This window comes from Drosophila gunungcola (assembly GCF_025200985.1).
Source record: "Drosophila gunungcola strain Sukarami chromosome X unlocalized genomic scaffold, Dgunungcola_SK_2 000034F, whole genome shotgun sequence".
Taxonomy (NCBI): domain Eukaryota; kingdom Metazoa; phylum Arthropoda; class Insecta; order Diptera; family Drosophilidae; genus Drosophila; species Drosophila gunungcola.
In genome coordinates this window covers 297,225-314,240 of record NW_026453187.1, presented here as the reverse complement: position 1 = coordinate 314,240, position 17,016 = coordinate 297,225, and the positions used below count along the sequence as shown (strand labels likewise).

General features: G+C 38.9%; 1 protein-coding gene and 1 long non-coding RNA gene across 2 annotated transcripts in view; one reads left to right on the top strand and one right to left on the bottom strand.

Moving 5' to 3' along the window:
* Window positions 1-3,728: 3,728 nt before the first annotated feature.
* LOC128260642 (uncharacterized) overlaps window positions 3,729-17,016 on the bottom strand; it is a 57,736-nt gene continuing 44,448 nt past the window's right edge. The window contains exon 4 of the long non-coding RNA XR_008268154.1: window positions 3,729-3,944. This is a non-coding gene — a long non-coding RNA (uncharacterized LOC128260642). The remainder of the gene's footprint in view (window positions 3,945-17,016) is intronic.
* Window positions 10,047-10,883, top strand: LOC128260638 (uncharacterized). Its single transcript, XM_052993788.1, has one exon. The coding sequence runs from the start codon at window positions 10,135-10,137 to the stop codon at window positions 10,855-10,857; it is 723 nt and encodes a 240-aa protein (XP_052849748.1). The 5' UTR covers window positions 10,047-10,134; the 3' UTR covers window positions 10,858-10,883.

Sequence of the window (17,016 nt, the reverse complement as noted above, 5' to 3'; positions counted from 1 at the left end):
TTATCAGTGAAAAAATTTTTGTAAACTCCCAAATAAAATGGGTTAAACTTATCTGCCCAAAAGGGCATGCGAATGTCGAATAATAAAAACCAAATGATGGGAGTTGGATGCAGGACATATGTTGAGACCAGAGCAAGCTGGTTACATTTGTCGAATTGGTAGCTTTTCGGTTGGTTAGTGGGCAACAGTGAATGGCAGTTCTTGGATTGTCCTGCGTTGCCCGTGGACTCCCTTTTATGTGCAATATTTTGTAATTTTATTTGCTTGGATTGTAGAATTTTTTGAGGATCAAGAGGGGTAAATGCCGCAACCTTAGTTTTAATTGACACAGAAATGGTTGGGCAGAGTGCTGATGGCGCTGTATGTATTTTTCCGCGGCGTGTGATATGAGCAACTTCCGCCTTGCACTTTGCATTTCCGGCCAGCGAACAAAGCAGCCATCATTTGTCAGAAATTTCGCCCCCGCCCCCGGAATCCTGTATCCTCGCATCCTTGCATCCTTGCATCCTTGCATCAGTTCACTGTCATCCGCAGTCGACTCCATCCATCTGACAGGTGGCAAGTAAATTGAAACTCCATTGAAAGTTGCAACAGTTTCCGGGAGGAGAGCAACAAGAGTCGGAAAAGAGGCATATTAATTACTGGCTGTCCATCCAATCCAACCCAAGGGAAGTACTGCAGGGCAATTGGCGAGTCTTATGAAAAAGGAGTTCGCATCGAATATCAAACTGCACGGAAGCATCCATCCGAAGTAAAATGGTTACTATAATGATTAATTACAATTTTTAACGCAACTACCTAAAAGCTTTTCGAGCAAAGTTAAGTAAGTAATCAATTAAATTGTTGATAAATAAAAAGTTAAACAAAATATTATTATTTTTACATGGAGACTAATTTTATGTTTTCTACTTTTTTTTAATGGTTCTCTAATATTTATATAATATTTGATAAAGAACGCAAGTACATCAAAGCTTTTGGAGCAAAGTAAAGTAATTACTTTGTTGATAAATAAAAAGTTAAAAATATTTTATTATGTTTATATGGAGATTAATATTAAGTTTTCTACTGTTTATTTATGGTTCTTAATATTTCATGTACCTTTCAATTAAAGCAAATGGTTAAAGATTATTATTATAATTGACTTAAGTACAGAAATGAATAATATACAGATCTTGTTCGGTGCCTAATTGGTTTGTTCTCTCTCCCACTTAATTCCCCAAGACCACAGGCCTAGACTATTTTAAAGTGGTTTAAGTTTTGCGGGTCAAGCGATGGCTTGAGGTCATTGTCGTCCGATGGGTTGGTTTGGTTTTATGGTTTGCAACCGGCCTCCTCATTTATTCATGTGCAATTCTCGGACACCGCTTGTGTGCTTTCCACGTGTTTTAATTAGTTTTACAGAGTTCATCAGCTTACTTTTCGACCATCCTACCATCCTACCATCCAACCAACCAACCATTCGAGCCCCGAAGGCCTTTCCCAGTGACCCCTGGAATGGGGTCTTCGGCGGCGAGTTCATTGCCGAATAATGAACATAACAAATCAACGGCTCGTCATTAGGCAAATGCCCAGGAATGGGCTCTATGCATAATTTTTCAGCTCAGTGAAGCAAAAACAAAGTGTTGACGGCTCCAGGTGTTCGGAGGTGGGACTACAAAAGTAATTACAGTCCAACCAGCTGTTGCCAGATTAATTGCCTCCGGCTTTGGAAACGAAATGGCTGTAGCTCACAAAATGGGGCAGGCAAAACAAAGGAATGCAATATGATTTTTTCTTTACACGATCTGAGTTGGGGTACCTGGTGTTCAATTTAACATTTCTCAAAGAAACCATTCGACAAAGAAAAATATGCAAATCATGCACTTGAGTATAGAAATAGTTAACTTGACAATGACTTTACAAAATCACAATACATTTTTGATCAAATATATTATATTTTTAAAACGTCGATTGCTGTAATCCTTTAAGATTCTACAGAATTTAGTTAATTTATTACAACACAAGTTGTCCCATCTGGGAAATTCATTTTCGGCGAATTTTTGTGAAACTAAACAGCAATAAGAAGAATCACTTTAAAAACGTGTAATAAAGAAGCCGCCTTGGGAATATTTCTGCAGAGCAGGCCAAGTAAAAGGAATTCAAGCTTGCAGTTTCACTTCATAAAAAGCAAACAATTTGTATATATCTAACCCTTTTTATCCTTCCTTTCTAACAGCTGGTAAATGTATTATACTCTCTTTGTTGATGAAAAAGAAATGCAGGTTGGTATGAAAAATAAAATAGACAGAGATTCTTATTAAATTTTAGAAAGTATTAAAGGCAATCAAAAAATGCTTTTATGATTTCCAATATTGAGCAATAAAATGCAACTCAACCATTTATGCATGCAGATTCTTTCCAAATATTTTGGGTCTTTTCTTATGCCATTTTGTGTATATATTTTTTCAAATTTGTATTGTAAAAGGCTAGTGAGCATTTGACTGGCCGAAATAAATTTTATTCAGTTTCGTCCGCAGTTTTGAGGGGAAAGTTTTATTTAAAACGCAGCAATTCTTCCGGGATTTCGACAATCAAAGGGAATCAATTTTCCAGGCCCCCGATAGGAAACGTGTAATTAAAACCGACTCCATGCACAAATTATAATTTCGTTAAATGTAACTTTCCCGTTTTCCTTTTTTTTTTCCAACTCACATATGGCCCGCGGGAGGAAAATAGCGAAAAGCGGGTAGCTGAAAATGAAAATTTGATTTGTCTGCATTTTAATGAGTTGCGCCTGCGGCACCGTTGATAATTATGTGATAAAAATACTCGCATCGCTCTTGTACTACTCCTCTCGATTGCAGTGGCAAGGAAATGCGCGTATCCAATTTATTATTGGGGCATTTACCGCATTCGTTTAATTGGAACATTAACCCGGCCGCCGAATAAACCATTTAAAACTAATCTAAACTAAAACCAAACTCAACTGAACTAAACTGAAGCAAGCCCAACTAAAAACCAGGCTCCATAAAAATTGCACATTTATTTGCACACCCCACAACGCACATGCTGCATCATCAAATGTTTTATTTGGGCACAACATGCAAATTAGCCAAAAACGCTAAAAGGCTAATTCAATTAAAATTCTATGGCAAGAAATACAAATACAAAACAAAAGTGGCGGCCGTTGGAGCTATTAATGGGGGCGTGGCATAAGTAAATCAACACGCACAGCAACAAATCACTGGAACACAGCAAGTGAAGTTTATGTTTTTTAATTAAAAATTTGCAAAGTATTACATATAAGGTCGTTCCTAGCTCAGCGTTTCGACTGGCTTATACTATTAATTACAAGAAAAAGTAAGTTATTCTTCGGTAAAATCCATAATTAAATTCTTCTTAACTAATAGGGTGCCTTTTGTGACAATTTGTATAAGGTAAACGCAAGCTATGATTTTTCGACAACATAGTATAAACCCACTGACAAACCGACCCTGTTAGCTTATCACCCTCATCGCCTGCTTAATACCCCTGAATTACTCTAAACAACGGTCTGGGCTAACCGCATTATGCGCAGGTGTGACCCAGGTGCGCGCTTGGCTATTTTAAAATTGGTCAGCGGTCATAAATTTTGGCCAATTTCGGCCACGTTAACAGAATGTATCCATGTGTTTGTTTTTCAAATGAAATCAAGCATGCCTGATAAGTGGGTAGGGGAGTGGTACGGTAGATGGTGGATGTTGGATGTTGGATGGTGGGGATTCCGCTTCCGTTTCCGGTCCAGATTGCCCCTACTGTCCATGTATGTATGTGTGTGTGTGTGTGTACGCGTGTGTATGTATGTGTCCATGTCCTGTCCATGTTTATGTTCATGTTTATATGTTCTCTTTTGGCGCCATTGCAGTTTAATGCGTTTTTAAGGTATGCGAAAATTATGTGCCATGTTTTCGTGTTCTAGTTTAAAACTGAAATGAAACATATAAAAATAATTTATGGCAATTTATAAATAGCATACAAGTATATAAATGTACGGTCCGTAAAAATGGAAAACTTTTGCATTGAATAAATTTGAATAGACGTACGGGACTTAATCCGCATGCGATGAATAAATAATCAAAAGTGAAAAGAGCTTTACAATGCTACAATCCAAAACGGCACATTGATCGCCTCTATCTAGATTTGACGATGATTTAAGGCCCAAATGTAGGCTATATAATAAATGAGTTGCAGCTCAACAATATATTTATTAAATACAATTTATTATGACAAGCAGTGGTTAGGTTTCGTTGCCCATTTAACATATGATTTATTTAGACTATATCAATTTCAATGGTAAGGTGAAGCAAATCGATATAAAAAAAAAACAAAACAAACATATATTTCTATGAACAATAAATGTTTAGATACGAGTCTTAAAATCTCAAATCTGCTTGTCTCTGCTTAAATGTATAGTGATTTTTATACATTTAGGAAAGCCAATCAAATGCGAAATAGTTTCGTCCTTAATCCATTGTTGAAACATTTACTAAATATTATAAACGATTAGCTTTTTGACATCTACGCTTTCTGCTTTAATGTACTTCAACTTTATTTGTTTCTATGCTAAGGCCTAGATAATCGATTGGCAAATAGTGCACTCGTCTAATCGATGGCCTTCTAATAGTCTCGATTGCACTTTCCCTATTTTATTCCCATCCCCATTTGCTGCTCGATTCACGGCTCATTTGAGTGGGGCCAAAAAATGAAATGGGCGACGTCAGTTTCAGAGGGACGAGCGATTAATTATGCGCACAGCAAGTTTCTAACTGTGCGAGTAGGGGGTTGAGCGGCCTTCAAAGCGTGGTACAATGGAGGGTGGGAGTTAGGGGGGCTCTATGTCCCCCCTCCCGCGACTTCAGCACACATGTGACGTGTCGGTGTTGGCATAATATATGCATTCTTATTAACAATCTCGTCGCCATTGTGACTCTCAACAACTTCGGAACTCTCCCACCCCCTTTTAGCCCCCTTTTTGCCTCCCAGCCCCCGCCTCTGTTGTGGCTGCTTCATTTGGATGTGTAAACGTGTTATTTATTTTCCCCTGCCCCATCTGAAGAGAAAGGAAAAAAAAAACACAGAAAGAAAGAAAACTGAATGTTGCCTTTTAAGTGGCAATAAATCAAATTGTCCTGTTCTCTGCCCTCTGGGAAGCTGCCTGGCTTGAGAGGACCTCCAGATGGGGGCGGTGGCCGGCGGGAGGGGCGTGGCAGTCAGTCAGCGAGCTGTTGGCAACTTACTTTCATATTTGACTTAGTCATAAAAGGCAAAAGCGATTCGCTTTCAAGCTAGCGCAGGCAAGCCAGAGCCACACTGCAAACAAATTTCGAAAAAATTTGGCATACAAATTCAGAAATAAATATCTATAATTCAATTTATAAATTTTTTAGACAACATAATTATAAGAAATATTTATTTATATTTTATTTATAAAATTTTTATTATTTAATTAAATAGTTTTATTTAAATGTGTTGAAAGCCTTTTCTTAAAGAATTACTGTTCCAATTTAACTTGCTTTTTAAAATTTTTTAAAAATCTTCTTTTCTTCAGTAATTATTTTGGGATACACGATTTTAGAAATGCAACATTTATCGTTCACAATTTTTCTTATATTTTTTATCTAAAACTATCAATTACTTTATTTTAAAAATAGATTGATTGCCTTCTGCATCGTGCTCATAAAACTGTCAACTATATTAATGTCTGACGGTCTTGAGCCCATTTACACCCTTTAGAACAATGAAAAATAGGGGTATTATTGTTACCATTTTTTCTCTGTGCCGGAAAGCAAGGACTAAAGACTAAGGATCTGGCACCCCAAGTCAGTCAGCTGTAAGCTACTACTGTGTGTGTATGTGTGTGTGGGGTGTGTGTGTGGTGTGTGTGTGTGGGTGAGCTTGTGTGGGTGGCATCGCGGCTTTGTGCGCTGCGATGTTTGTTTAGCGTTCCATAAGCTCTTAAGCTCATTTCGGTTGCGTTTTATTTGTAACTTGAGGCACACAACATCCAAATACCCACACCGAAGCAGACTTTATTTATTTAAAATAAAGCTGCCAAGCAGCTGAAATATTGAGTCAAACAATTGCAAGACGACAGCTGCAGCTTCAAAATTAAAGGAAAATCCAGTGAAGAACCAAAAGTAAGGGATAAATGTGTAAGGTAAATACAATAGGTTGAGAAAAACTGAAAGGTGCATGATTTTCGTCGGGGTGGAGAAAATAGTATTTAATTCTGGCCAAATGTTATCAGACACCAACCTGCATTTCTCCACCCAAAAAGACTGAATAAACTAAAAAAAAATGTCAACAAGTAATTTTGCCAAAAAAAAAACACCAAGAAATGTAAGCCTCTTAGCTTAAGGGTATCTTGTATTTGGCGCAGTTGAAAAGATGAAAGCAAGTACAGTAATTTAATAAATAAAATGTTTATATAATTTATTACAGGAAAACGGCTCACTTTGTCTAGTATTCATGAGGAATTCTATCATTTATGAGAAAAAAATTCGTGACGATCGCACCTTTAAATATATCTGATATCAAATTACGATATGTTCTGCCGTCCATAGTGATAAATAATTATATATATATATAAATATATATATATGTAAACTAAAAAAATCTAGGAAAAATTTCAGAGGGTACTTGCTGGTTGAAACAATTAATATGCTCTTTTTATTTATGCAAACAGCACCACGCCCACCGCCCATTTCAGTTGGTGGTGCATGTCTTTGTGGTGCTTTGTGCGCTTAGTAACAACAGAATTTAACACCTTTTGATCGGCAGACAGCAAACGACCTGCGAGTGTTTGTGTAGTTATGGCACAAAATAAATTCCTGTAAGCTTTACTGAAGGGCACACCCACACTCGCACAGTCAAACACACACACCCCAACACACATGCAGAGCAAGAGACTTCGAGTCCGACTTACATATGCTCGTTATTCATAAACTTAATGCCAAAGAGAGCATAATTTTCATTTTGCCAGAGTTTCGGGTTTTGCTTGTCCCGTTTTTGCAGCACCAAGGATGCACTGACAAAAAAAAACTATTTATAGTTATCTCAAGTTAAAACTGATGCAAATCCTAGATCTATTCATTTTAAATAAATAAAGTAAGCATTGCCATGTGTTATGGTTAATGGTAATTAAAATAATTTGAGCACTTTTGTATTTAATTATTAATTCGATTTTTGGTAAGATAAAACACCCATCGCCAACTGTTAAGTAATACAAAACTATAAAAATAACAGCATTAAAGTATAATTTGTAGATTTAATTACGCCCAATGTTTTTTAGAGCTATGTTGTTCAGTTTTAATTGCAGGCGTTCATAAGATTTAAGAATTTTCATTTCACATCACTAGAGTCTTGCAAAAAAAAAAAACACCTTTTTTAATTAAGCCCTTGTGCTAAGACTTTAATCTTCTTTTCTCCAAGTGCCTGACTAAGGCACATAAAAGCCAAACATTGCCAAGAAACGGGCAACAAGGTGGCGATGGGAAACAGAAACGGGGAAGGAACCGACTGCGGGAGCAACAATAAACTTGTGTAGCAGCGTCGGTAAGTGGGAATTATATAAACATATACATCAGTGAGCAAGCACTCACAGAAGCACCGCAAAACACACACATAAGCAAATGGCAGCTGTTGCGGCTTCGTATCGGCAACACACACGGCGTATGAGTAATATGCGTTACCCATACGCCACGTTTGCTGCGATGGCGATCTCAACGGTCGATGAGCCAACTGAATGACTGACTTACAGACGGACAGATGGCAGACATGAAGTGAAGTGCTCTCGATGGGAACTAATCAGGAATCGGTGGCAAAAATGTTTGCAAAAAACCTAGCGGGGGGAGATGCTAAAAACAAATTTCGATTTGAAAGGGCTCTCTTGAAATCAAAAAAGTTTTTAGGGATACCGTTGTTTAGATCAAAAACATTTATTGGTAATAGTAAAAATAAAAAGATAAAAAAGCCGCAATAAAAACTTGCCAAACCATTTTGTATTATTATTTCTTTTGTCCTTACTTAAATATTTTGTTAAAGAAAAATAGACCATATAAATTCATACAAACAAATGCAGGTTTCCAAGTAATATATGAATAAAATTTTTAGCAATTCTTTAAATGGCATGAATAATTTGAAGATTGTCTTTTAAATCACTTAACATTAATAAACTTGTGGTGACTCTCGTTGGCTTTAGCGCACACTTCGCGACTTTATGACCCCTGATAATCACTTTCGCTTGAGCTTGAGCTTGAAGGTCCTAGGGTCAGGCACATCAGCTAAGTGGAAGACCCTTCTCTAGAGTCGCTTTTTGTTTTTTTTATGGAGGAACTAGGGCGACTGGTCCCTTTCCACATCCTTGCATTTGAACCGTTTTCTTATCTGCTTGCCGAGGCATTCGCTCGATTCGTATTTCAATTATGCATTCCGACAGCATGACCATGGATGCTGCAGTGCATCCCCCTCTGCCCCGCCCCTTCCCTTCCTCCATTTAACCCCTTTTCCAACCTACTGCAGTGCACTGCAAACTGCAGTGGAAAATAGTAAAAAAAAAAAAATGACAAGGGAATTTAAAAGGGGGCTGGGGCGAAAATTTCTGTTACATTCCGCATTCCGATCATTAATACGCCATCAACATCAACTGCTAGGGGCAGCAGAAAGAGAGGGGGGATAGCTAGAGAGGGAGAAAGCATAGCTGGCCATCCTCATAGTCATCGTCAAAGTCATAGTTATAGTGACAGTCAAAGTCCTATCCATTCCCACACAGTACAAAAATTAAATAGCATTCTGTGGTTTATTGTGCTTCCGAAATACCCAAATGGAAAAAAAAATTAAATAATATTTAAATAATATATGAAATTAAAAATATATTATTTTTGTTTCAAAACCTTTATTAAGTTTTACTAAATGGGCTTAAAAAATTATAATCGAACAAGCTTTTATTAAAATAATGCAAAAATTTAAACTCATGTTTATTAAATGTCAAGTAAATGCGTTTTATACACGTTTTTAGTAACAACAGCTAAGCTTTTAATAATAATGTTAATAATGTTTCTAACATTGGTGCACTGTTAGCTTTGACAAATAAATTATTTACATTGCACACAAGTTACATATGTTTAATAGAGTGCGTAATAATTCGCGAACTCTGACATTTATATTCAGTAAATTTTTGCTTTTTTCACTGTACATCATCATGGACACGTCATGTGCCCATTTTTTTGTTGCTGTCAAGCGGACACGCACGGACGGACTGTGGAAATGCAGCTCGGAAAATCAACCAACACCTGCTGAAGCGGCGGAAAATGCGAGCGTTGTTGCCTTTTGGTCTGTGGAAATGTTGCACGCACGGTCGCGTACCTGAGTGAAATAAGATGAAATGCTAATGATGGCAAAACATTCAAATGCCGGGGCTGGCGGTGCTCTAAATAAAGTAACGATACATTCCTCGACTATATAGGGTAGCACTTGGATTGCCTAGGATTGCCACAAAACACTGCCAAAAGTTAAGCCCTCGATGTATCAAAAATAGCCCAACTTTTGGATATTTGTTGTGCCCTTATTTATTTAAATTAAAACAAAATAGTTGACATAACATATCACGAAACCCTAACTCTATTTGAACTTAAGAAATGAAAGACCATTTGCTACTATTTTCATACATAAAATGTTTTTTTTAAAGTTTAATATGTTGAAAAAGGTGCACACTGCCTTTTGCAGCTTTTTTATTTTTTTCTTCTAATTGTGATTAAAAATGTTGATTTCAATTTGAACAAATAAAAAGCATTTTAAATATTTCCCCCATAATTTAATAGACCTATAATTGAATCTCTCCTTCAATTTTTATTTAATTTCGCATTTTCTTTTTTCTTGTTTTAAATGCAATTTTTTAGTCTTGAAAAAATGTTCCAACAGGTTATTAATCTAAGCTAATTATTTTATAGTTAATTAATTTCAAGTTTTTATTTCGTTGGCCTAAGTCCTGGACATGTTAAGTTTGATTTTTGATTTGAAATACATTTGGGTCTCTCTCATTCATTCGTAGTGGTTTGTTTATTTTCTTTCAATGTTTGTAAATTGTTTTTCCGTATTCAGTGTATCGGTAAGTAAAATATGGAGCATATGGCTTCAACGGACGAGTCTCCGAGTGCTGTGGAGGCCGCAGATGAGCATAAGCCAGCCGTTTGTCCGGTGGCCAAATGCCAGTGCGTGGTGAAGCACACCCACCTGCTGCGGCACATGATCAGCGAGCACTTGGACGCGAGGGCGCGAACTTTGCCCTTTCAGCTGCGCATGCGCAAAGTGAGCAGTGGGCAGCGCACTCTGCTGATGCTCACCTACCGCCAGCTGACCGTCGACCACGATCAGTGCCTGGCCGTTCTGAACTGGCGCCCTGACTCCCCGTCTGACCTGGTGCCACCGCAGTTGGATCTGCCGCCGAGTCATCAGGCGCTGACCTTTAACCTGCCCGTCCTGGTGATAATCTGCAGAACGACCTGGAAGGCACCCTTCAAAAGGGACGACCACGATGACAAGGAGGGATCTAGGGATCTAATCTCCGAATGGGGCACCATCTATCTGCTCTGGCTCGTTTCCCCCCTCACCCGACGATCCATAAATGCCAATCTTGCCGTTTTGAACAGCCAGCTGCAGTGCATCGTACGGCGGGATCGCCGCCGGATCCGGAACTTTGCCAGCCGCATGCCCTTCAGCCGGCTCATCACCGGACTGGACCCGTTTTTTGTCAGCCTCAACGAGGTCCAACTGGACGAAATGTGCGACGGCAGCGGACAACAGGCCTCAGTCTTCCTAGAGGTCATTATAGAGGGGGAGTAGCCAATTAAACATGGCCCCAATTGACGCCCAAATATACATTTTTTATAATTTCTAAATAAATTTTAAATGTCCTTGATAAATCGTAGAATAAAAATGTATATTCCATATTACAATTACTTCTAGAACAACATTTTCAGGAGCGTCAATATAAAATGGAAAAACTTACAAACTTAACTTAGATTTATTACCAATTGAAAAACTTATTTACTGCCGTTTTTTTGCCAAGCAAATCAGGTTTTTTAGATCTTTTGGTTCCCAGAATATCTTACATGACAAGCTCCGTAATATGCAACATACTGGTTTCAATGACGGTTTGTAAATTGGATGTGATATCCAATATTAAAATTTTAAAAAATAAGCCCATTCTTAACTTCAAAATATATGTAACTTTAGTTAACTAAAACCTGCCAACAAAAAGCTGTAGCCCTGGATTTGTGTTTTTGATATTTGCATATTTATGCAAATTATCGCAGAGTCGGCACAAAAGTAATCAGCAACTGTTGAGTATTCCTGTGATTTTGGAGTCGGTTAATTAGTTGAAATCAATTTGGATTGGGGCGTGGAGCGCGGGGCGTGGCTCACTTTGGCACCTTGGCACAAATTTGGCAGCGGTTTATGGCCCACATTTTGGCATTATTGATTCCGCTTTGCCAACTTTATTGCCCCTTTTTTTCTGCCTTTTCTGGGGCATCACTGTTTTTATGGCCCAAACAGACACCGGATTGCTTGGAGCTGCAAATGTGCCATAAATTGTTGTCCTTTATGTTTTTATGTCCTGGCAGTCAGTCGACAGGACGGCCGCAGCGGCCAGATCAAATCAGATCCGATCCAAGTTGGGTGTTTTAAGTGATTTTCCATGTCATCGTGAGGTTATGTGAACGAGGAGTTAAGCTCAACATTTTTGACAGTGAAGTTTAACAGATTAATAGGAGGTTCGTATTTTAAATTGTACAATTTTGTTAGCAATATATAATAATAATAACTCTTACCACATTTAAATAGTTTAAGTCTTATAAAACTATAACTTATACACAATTATTTTGGAATTGCCATGAATACTAAATAAATATAAGCCTTGTAAAAAAAAATGTACTGCAATCTTAAAGCTTGCACACAGTTGTAATGTTGTATTTGCTTAAAACAGGTATTTTTTAGAGAGAAACAACTAGTTTCGCCGTCAAAGTTGTGAAAGTCAGGTAGCAGATGGGGCTTAATATCCAACTACAGTAGTTTCCAGACATCCAAAGAAACTATGAAAGCAACTTGGGGAAAAATCTCTAGAATTTTTACCTCCACCTCTTAAGTAGCCAAAGAGGTAGCTGGTAAAGTAAAAAAAAAGAACGAAAACAAAAAAAATAGAGCAAATAAAATGGGGAAATGGAGCGAGAGAAGACAATGGCAACTGCCGGGGATGTGGGCTACTTGAGATCCCAATATAACGCGACGACATGTTTACGATGCATTTGTATCTGAGCACAACACCCCCCAACTTTCATTTTCCCAGCCCAAGCCTCATGTTTTGTATGCCCACATGTTGGCATTTTCATTGAGGAGCAGGACAGGCAAACAAAAAAAAAAAAAAGAAAATCAGTAAGGTCGACGCTAGGATTTCAAATTCCCATCCCCCCATTCAGAGAAGCCCCGAACTGTCCGTCCGTTTGCCCGTAATTCTGTCCGCAAGTCTGTCCGTAATTCTGTTCGTACGTCTGTCCGTACGCCTTGCCGCAATTCTGTCCGTCCGTCCTCCTGTCCGTTAACATGTCCGTCCGTTTCCATACGTGTGCGTGCTCCAAAATCGAGAAACATCCCTTGGGTGGGGCGACAAGGACAACGATGAGGACACATAAAGGCTAAATTGGACTTGAATGTGCGCCGTGGAAGACATTGGCCGGCCAATGGACAAACACTCAAGTCATTTATCCCACCCACAGACCCCTAAAAATATCTGGCAACCGCCGGAGCCTATTGAATTGGAAAATTCAATGGATATATAACCATTCAATTGCGTCCTACAAGTGTATAATTACGCCTCGGAAGCGAAAAAGGTGTATGTGGGTATGGGTATTTGGATATGGCCCATCTCAATCTCAGCCTGAATCCTTTTGCCAAATATATGTGGAAGTATCTCCTGCCACCCAGAACGTGTTAACACGAAGGCTGAATCGTGTACTTTTGACCAAGTGAGTGGGACCCATCAAAACTTTTTGTTACTATTCTGTTTCTGTTTGTCCACCCAGCATTTGCTGATTTTTGTGGGCGTAGTAGACCTTAGGTCAAAAAAGAAAACCATAATTTAAAGAACAATTAAAGCGTTAGTAGGTAACAACTTAGGTTGTATTTTTATAGCTAGCCTTTTATTATGTTACTTAAATGTTTATTAATTTATTGAATAGTTTGTGAAAGACATTTTTTCTTTTTACCAGCACTTCGTATTGTTTAGGATTGCAACTTTCTAGGCAAGAGAGTTTACTGGGTATTCTAGAGTTTCATTGTTTTGGCCATACCTTTCTGTTGCAGTCAAATGTGGAGATGTTTGGAAGGCAGGCTCGCAATTTCTGGACAACTCTGGCCGAGATGAAGACGCCGTCCTGCCCCGAGGGTCCAACAAAGGGACAAACAGACGAAAGACATTCAGAAACAGGGGGCTGTAGACTGGGGATTGTCAAGTGTGTGCAGCTGCCCTAAAAGGTTGTTCCAACTAAATGAGAGAGCTTCAAGGTTGTGCCTGCGAGCTACATGAGCTATGCTATGCATGAGTGTGCGTATGAGTGAGTATAAGTCGCTTTTCCTCCCAGAAAACACTCGGACAATTATTTTTCTTGGACATGGTTTCCTCCAGCACACAGGGAAAAACAGATGATAGCTGTTTGAAAACCAACACGAAATCTAGTTCTTAATTTTCAATATATGGTGTATATTGTTTATGACTGAATGATTTATGTTTGTAGTTTCGTAGTTTCGAATATGCAGCTTAAAGAAAACTTATTCTAATTGTGAAAATTACAATTTTTACATTTTCAAAGGGCTACCAAAAAAGCCATACTGGAAAAACCAATTTTATGAGGAAATTAAAAAATGATCTGTGTGCACCGACAATTTGGATGGCAGACGAAAGTTTCGTCATCGATGGCTGGCATAATTGCTGAACAGGAATCACATGGACGGCCCACTCGACCACAAGTGCTCATTAAACGGAGATGGCACAAATTTCGACTCGATAGTCGAAAGCATTTAAGCAACTTGAATTTTGAACTTAATGCACATTTAAATGCGGGCGCTTGGTCGCAGTCTGTTTGTCCAACTTTTCTGCTGACTTTTTAGACTAAAAGTCAAATATTTCATTTGGAAATTCCTAGCGACGAGGCGAGAATGAAATGTGAAAATGGTACCCACCCACCCCTACACACACACTCACACAAACTCAACCCCATTTTTGCTTGCTGTGAGAATCACCCACTTTGGCGGCTGCTTAAAAACTATAAATTAAGTTTACAACTTTTCCGCAGAAACTTTTTTTTTTGTTTCCTCCACAGTTACTGTTATTTTCGCTGTTCTATCACAGTGTGACAAAATGGCATTGTCAACCCGGAATTGGAATCTCCATTGCTCCATTTCTCCACTTCACCGTATCTCTGAGTTTCTCCATTTCTCCATCTCTGGAAATGTATGTCAAGTGTTACCAAAAGCAACTTTGACATCCATCATTTGGCATCTGTGGCACTTGTTGACCTTTGTTTGCAACACGACGCAAACAAGAAGGCGGCGTTGGAAAATAGGTAAAAATGGGTGGGGGGGGGGGGGGGGTTCACAAGGTGGAAAATGGGGAAAAATAATTGAAAGGCGGAGAGAGGAGGTAGGGGACAGCTAATCAAAACGTCGCAGAAAGTTCATTAACAACATTTTCCAGTCAATTGTCTTGTCAAGCCAAGGAACTGGGGGAAAACTCTGGCAAATAGAGAGGAAAACCCGAGACAGCCAGCTTATTTCTGCAGATATGTATTTATATTTGCACCTGCCGAAGGGGCGGTGTCCCGCCCTCCTTCAGGGCTTCGGGGTCGGCGACTCACTTTGTTAACAACTTGGCATAAAGTTGTTTGTCTTTCAACTCGGCGTGTCGATGACATCACAACGAGGCAACCGGAATAGTAAAGCAGGGGAAGGGGGTGGAAAATTTGGCGGGAGGAGTGCAAATTTATTGCCAGGCAAATCAAGTAAACTTAACGAACTGACCCACAGGAACAGTCTAACGGGCAGACCTCATCTGACTATATTACATAAGATTTTCGGAGATACAAATTTCCGGAAAACACATGTTCCATACGCTCAGGAACTTTGTTTTTGCAAAAGTTATTTACAAAATATATTATAATTTATTATTATGTTGTACTGGCAAAAATCTTAAGTTAACAAATCCGTTTTCAGTTTTTTTTTTTAACAAGCCCCTGGAAAATATTGCATTGTTGAATCCTGCAAAGTAATTAAAAATCAAATTCAAATCAAAACAAATTGCAAAAAAATCAAACCTAAAATTATATATAAAATTTATTCATAAATACTTGACAATAAAAAAAATAAACAAAGTGCGAAGCTAAACTGGTTGTACCATAAGGCGAAGACAGCACATGCACCATTCCCATGGAGTTTTCTCCATTTCCAAATTGAATTTTCCCACGTTCAGGCATCCAGCGGACTAACCGTCGGCCAAGGGTGTAAGAATCAATCAAACAAAACGAACTGACACTTGGACAGACGATTAAAGGAAATGGGAAATGGAAGCGGGGAAAGGCAACTCGATATGCAAGTAAACGAAACCCAGACTTTGGGAAAGACAGATGGAAAACCTTATGGATGGGCTGGGAAAGCTGGGAAAGCTGGGTAAGCGAGGGGAATATAAGTGGGGATTCTGCCATTGTTTCGGTCAAACGCACAACAACAGAGCGTTAAATTCACACAAAACGAGCAAAGATGAGTCCGATTTTGATTTGGAATCAAAGACCTTTGAAAGCCATTGAAGCAGATCCTTGAAATTGTCCTAAAAAAAAACTGAGACAATGGTAAACTTGAGGGTATTTTTAAAAAGCCTTGAGAAGGAATGTAGGCTTCTACAAATTTCATAGAAAGTTTTTTTGTTACTATTAAATGATTAAGAAAATTGAAAAAGAAAATAAAAACATTTTAGGATTGTTTAATTAAAGCTTCAAGAACATTCAAGACATTACACACTTTAAAACCTTAAAAACCTCTGTATTCCAATTGCTTGGCAACTGATTTTGTAATTGACAGGGCAAAATTGCATAAAAACTGGAAAAGCTCTGGAGCTTGTAGAACTGATTAACGCACCTTTTTCTCTTTTTATTGGCAGCACTTACCCACTTCTTTAGTTTTTTTTTTCCAGCAAAAAAGAATGGAGAATGTGTGTGTGCTAGACCAATATTTTTATGCAGGCCATTAGCAGCATAGATTATTTTTGCATATCAAATGGCCAAAAGGAGTTTTCCTCCGCCCTTCCGCTGTTCCCCGTTTTCACCATTTTCCGCAATTTCCACAGCACTCCAGCCGAGTGAATGAATCCTTCAGAGCGGAGGACACGCACAAAAGCGCAAGCAAGGCAAACAGGTCAAGGATATTATGCATATGTGAGTAGGCAAAACGAAACAAAGAGGGGGATTTTCTAGTGGGTGGTAGGTGTGTAGTTGGGTGGCTGGGTGGTTGGGTGGTGCAGCAAGAAATCCCTCATTTCGACTGCCATTGTCACCATCAGCCGTCTGCAGCGTCATCTTCATCTACAACGTCATTGTTGTTCGCCACTCGAAAGTCGCACAAATGAACGCGTAATTGTTTGCACATGAATACATTGAGTAAATATTTGCAAACACATTCAGCATGCCACCGGTTTTCCCCCGATTTTGCGACCAACCACCCCCCCTCCCACCGATTTTCAACCGATTTTCACCCGCTTATCCTCGGCTGCATCCTGAGCCGAGCTGAGCCATCATCATTTGCATGCCGGGGCAAAAGACTTGAATTGCATTGCCAAGTCAAAGAAGGCCGTAATCTGCTTACCTTGCCTCGGTGACATTTCTTTTAGCTACCAAAACCCCACTTCCCGTCGTTGCCCACCAGCTGGGGAATATGGAAAATCGCTGGAAAGTTGCTTAG

Excerpts from the sequence above, each read along its gene's own strand:
- LOC128260638 (XM_052993788.1), top strand. The coding sequence starts at position 10,135 with ATGGAGCATATGGCTTCAACGGACGAGTCTCCGAGTGCTGTGGAGGCC.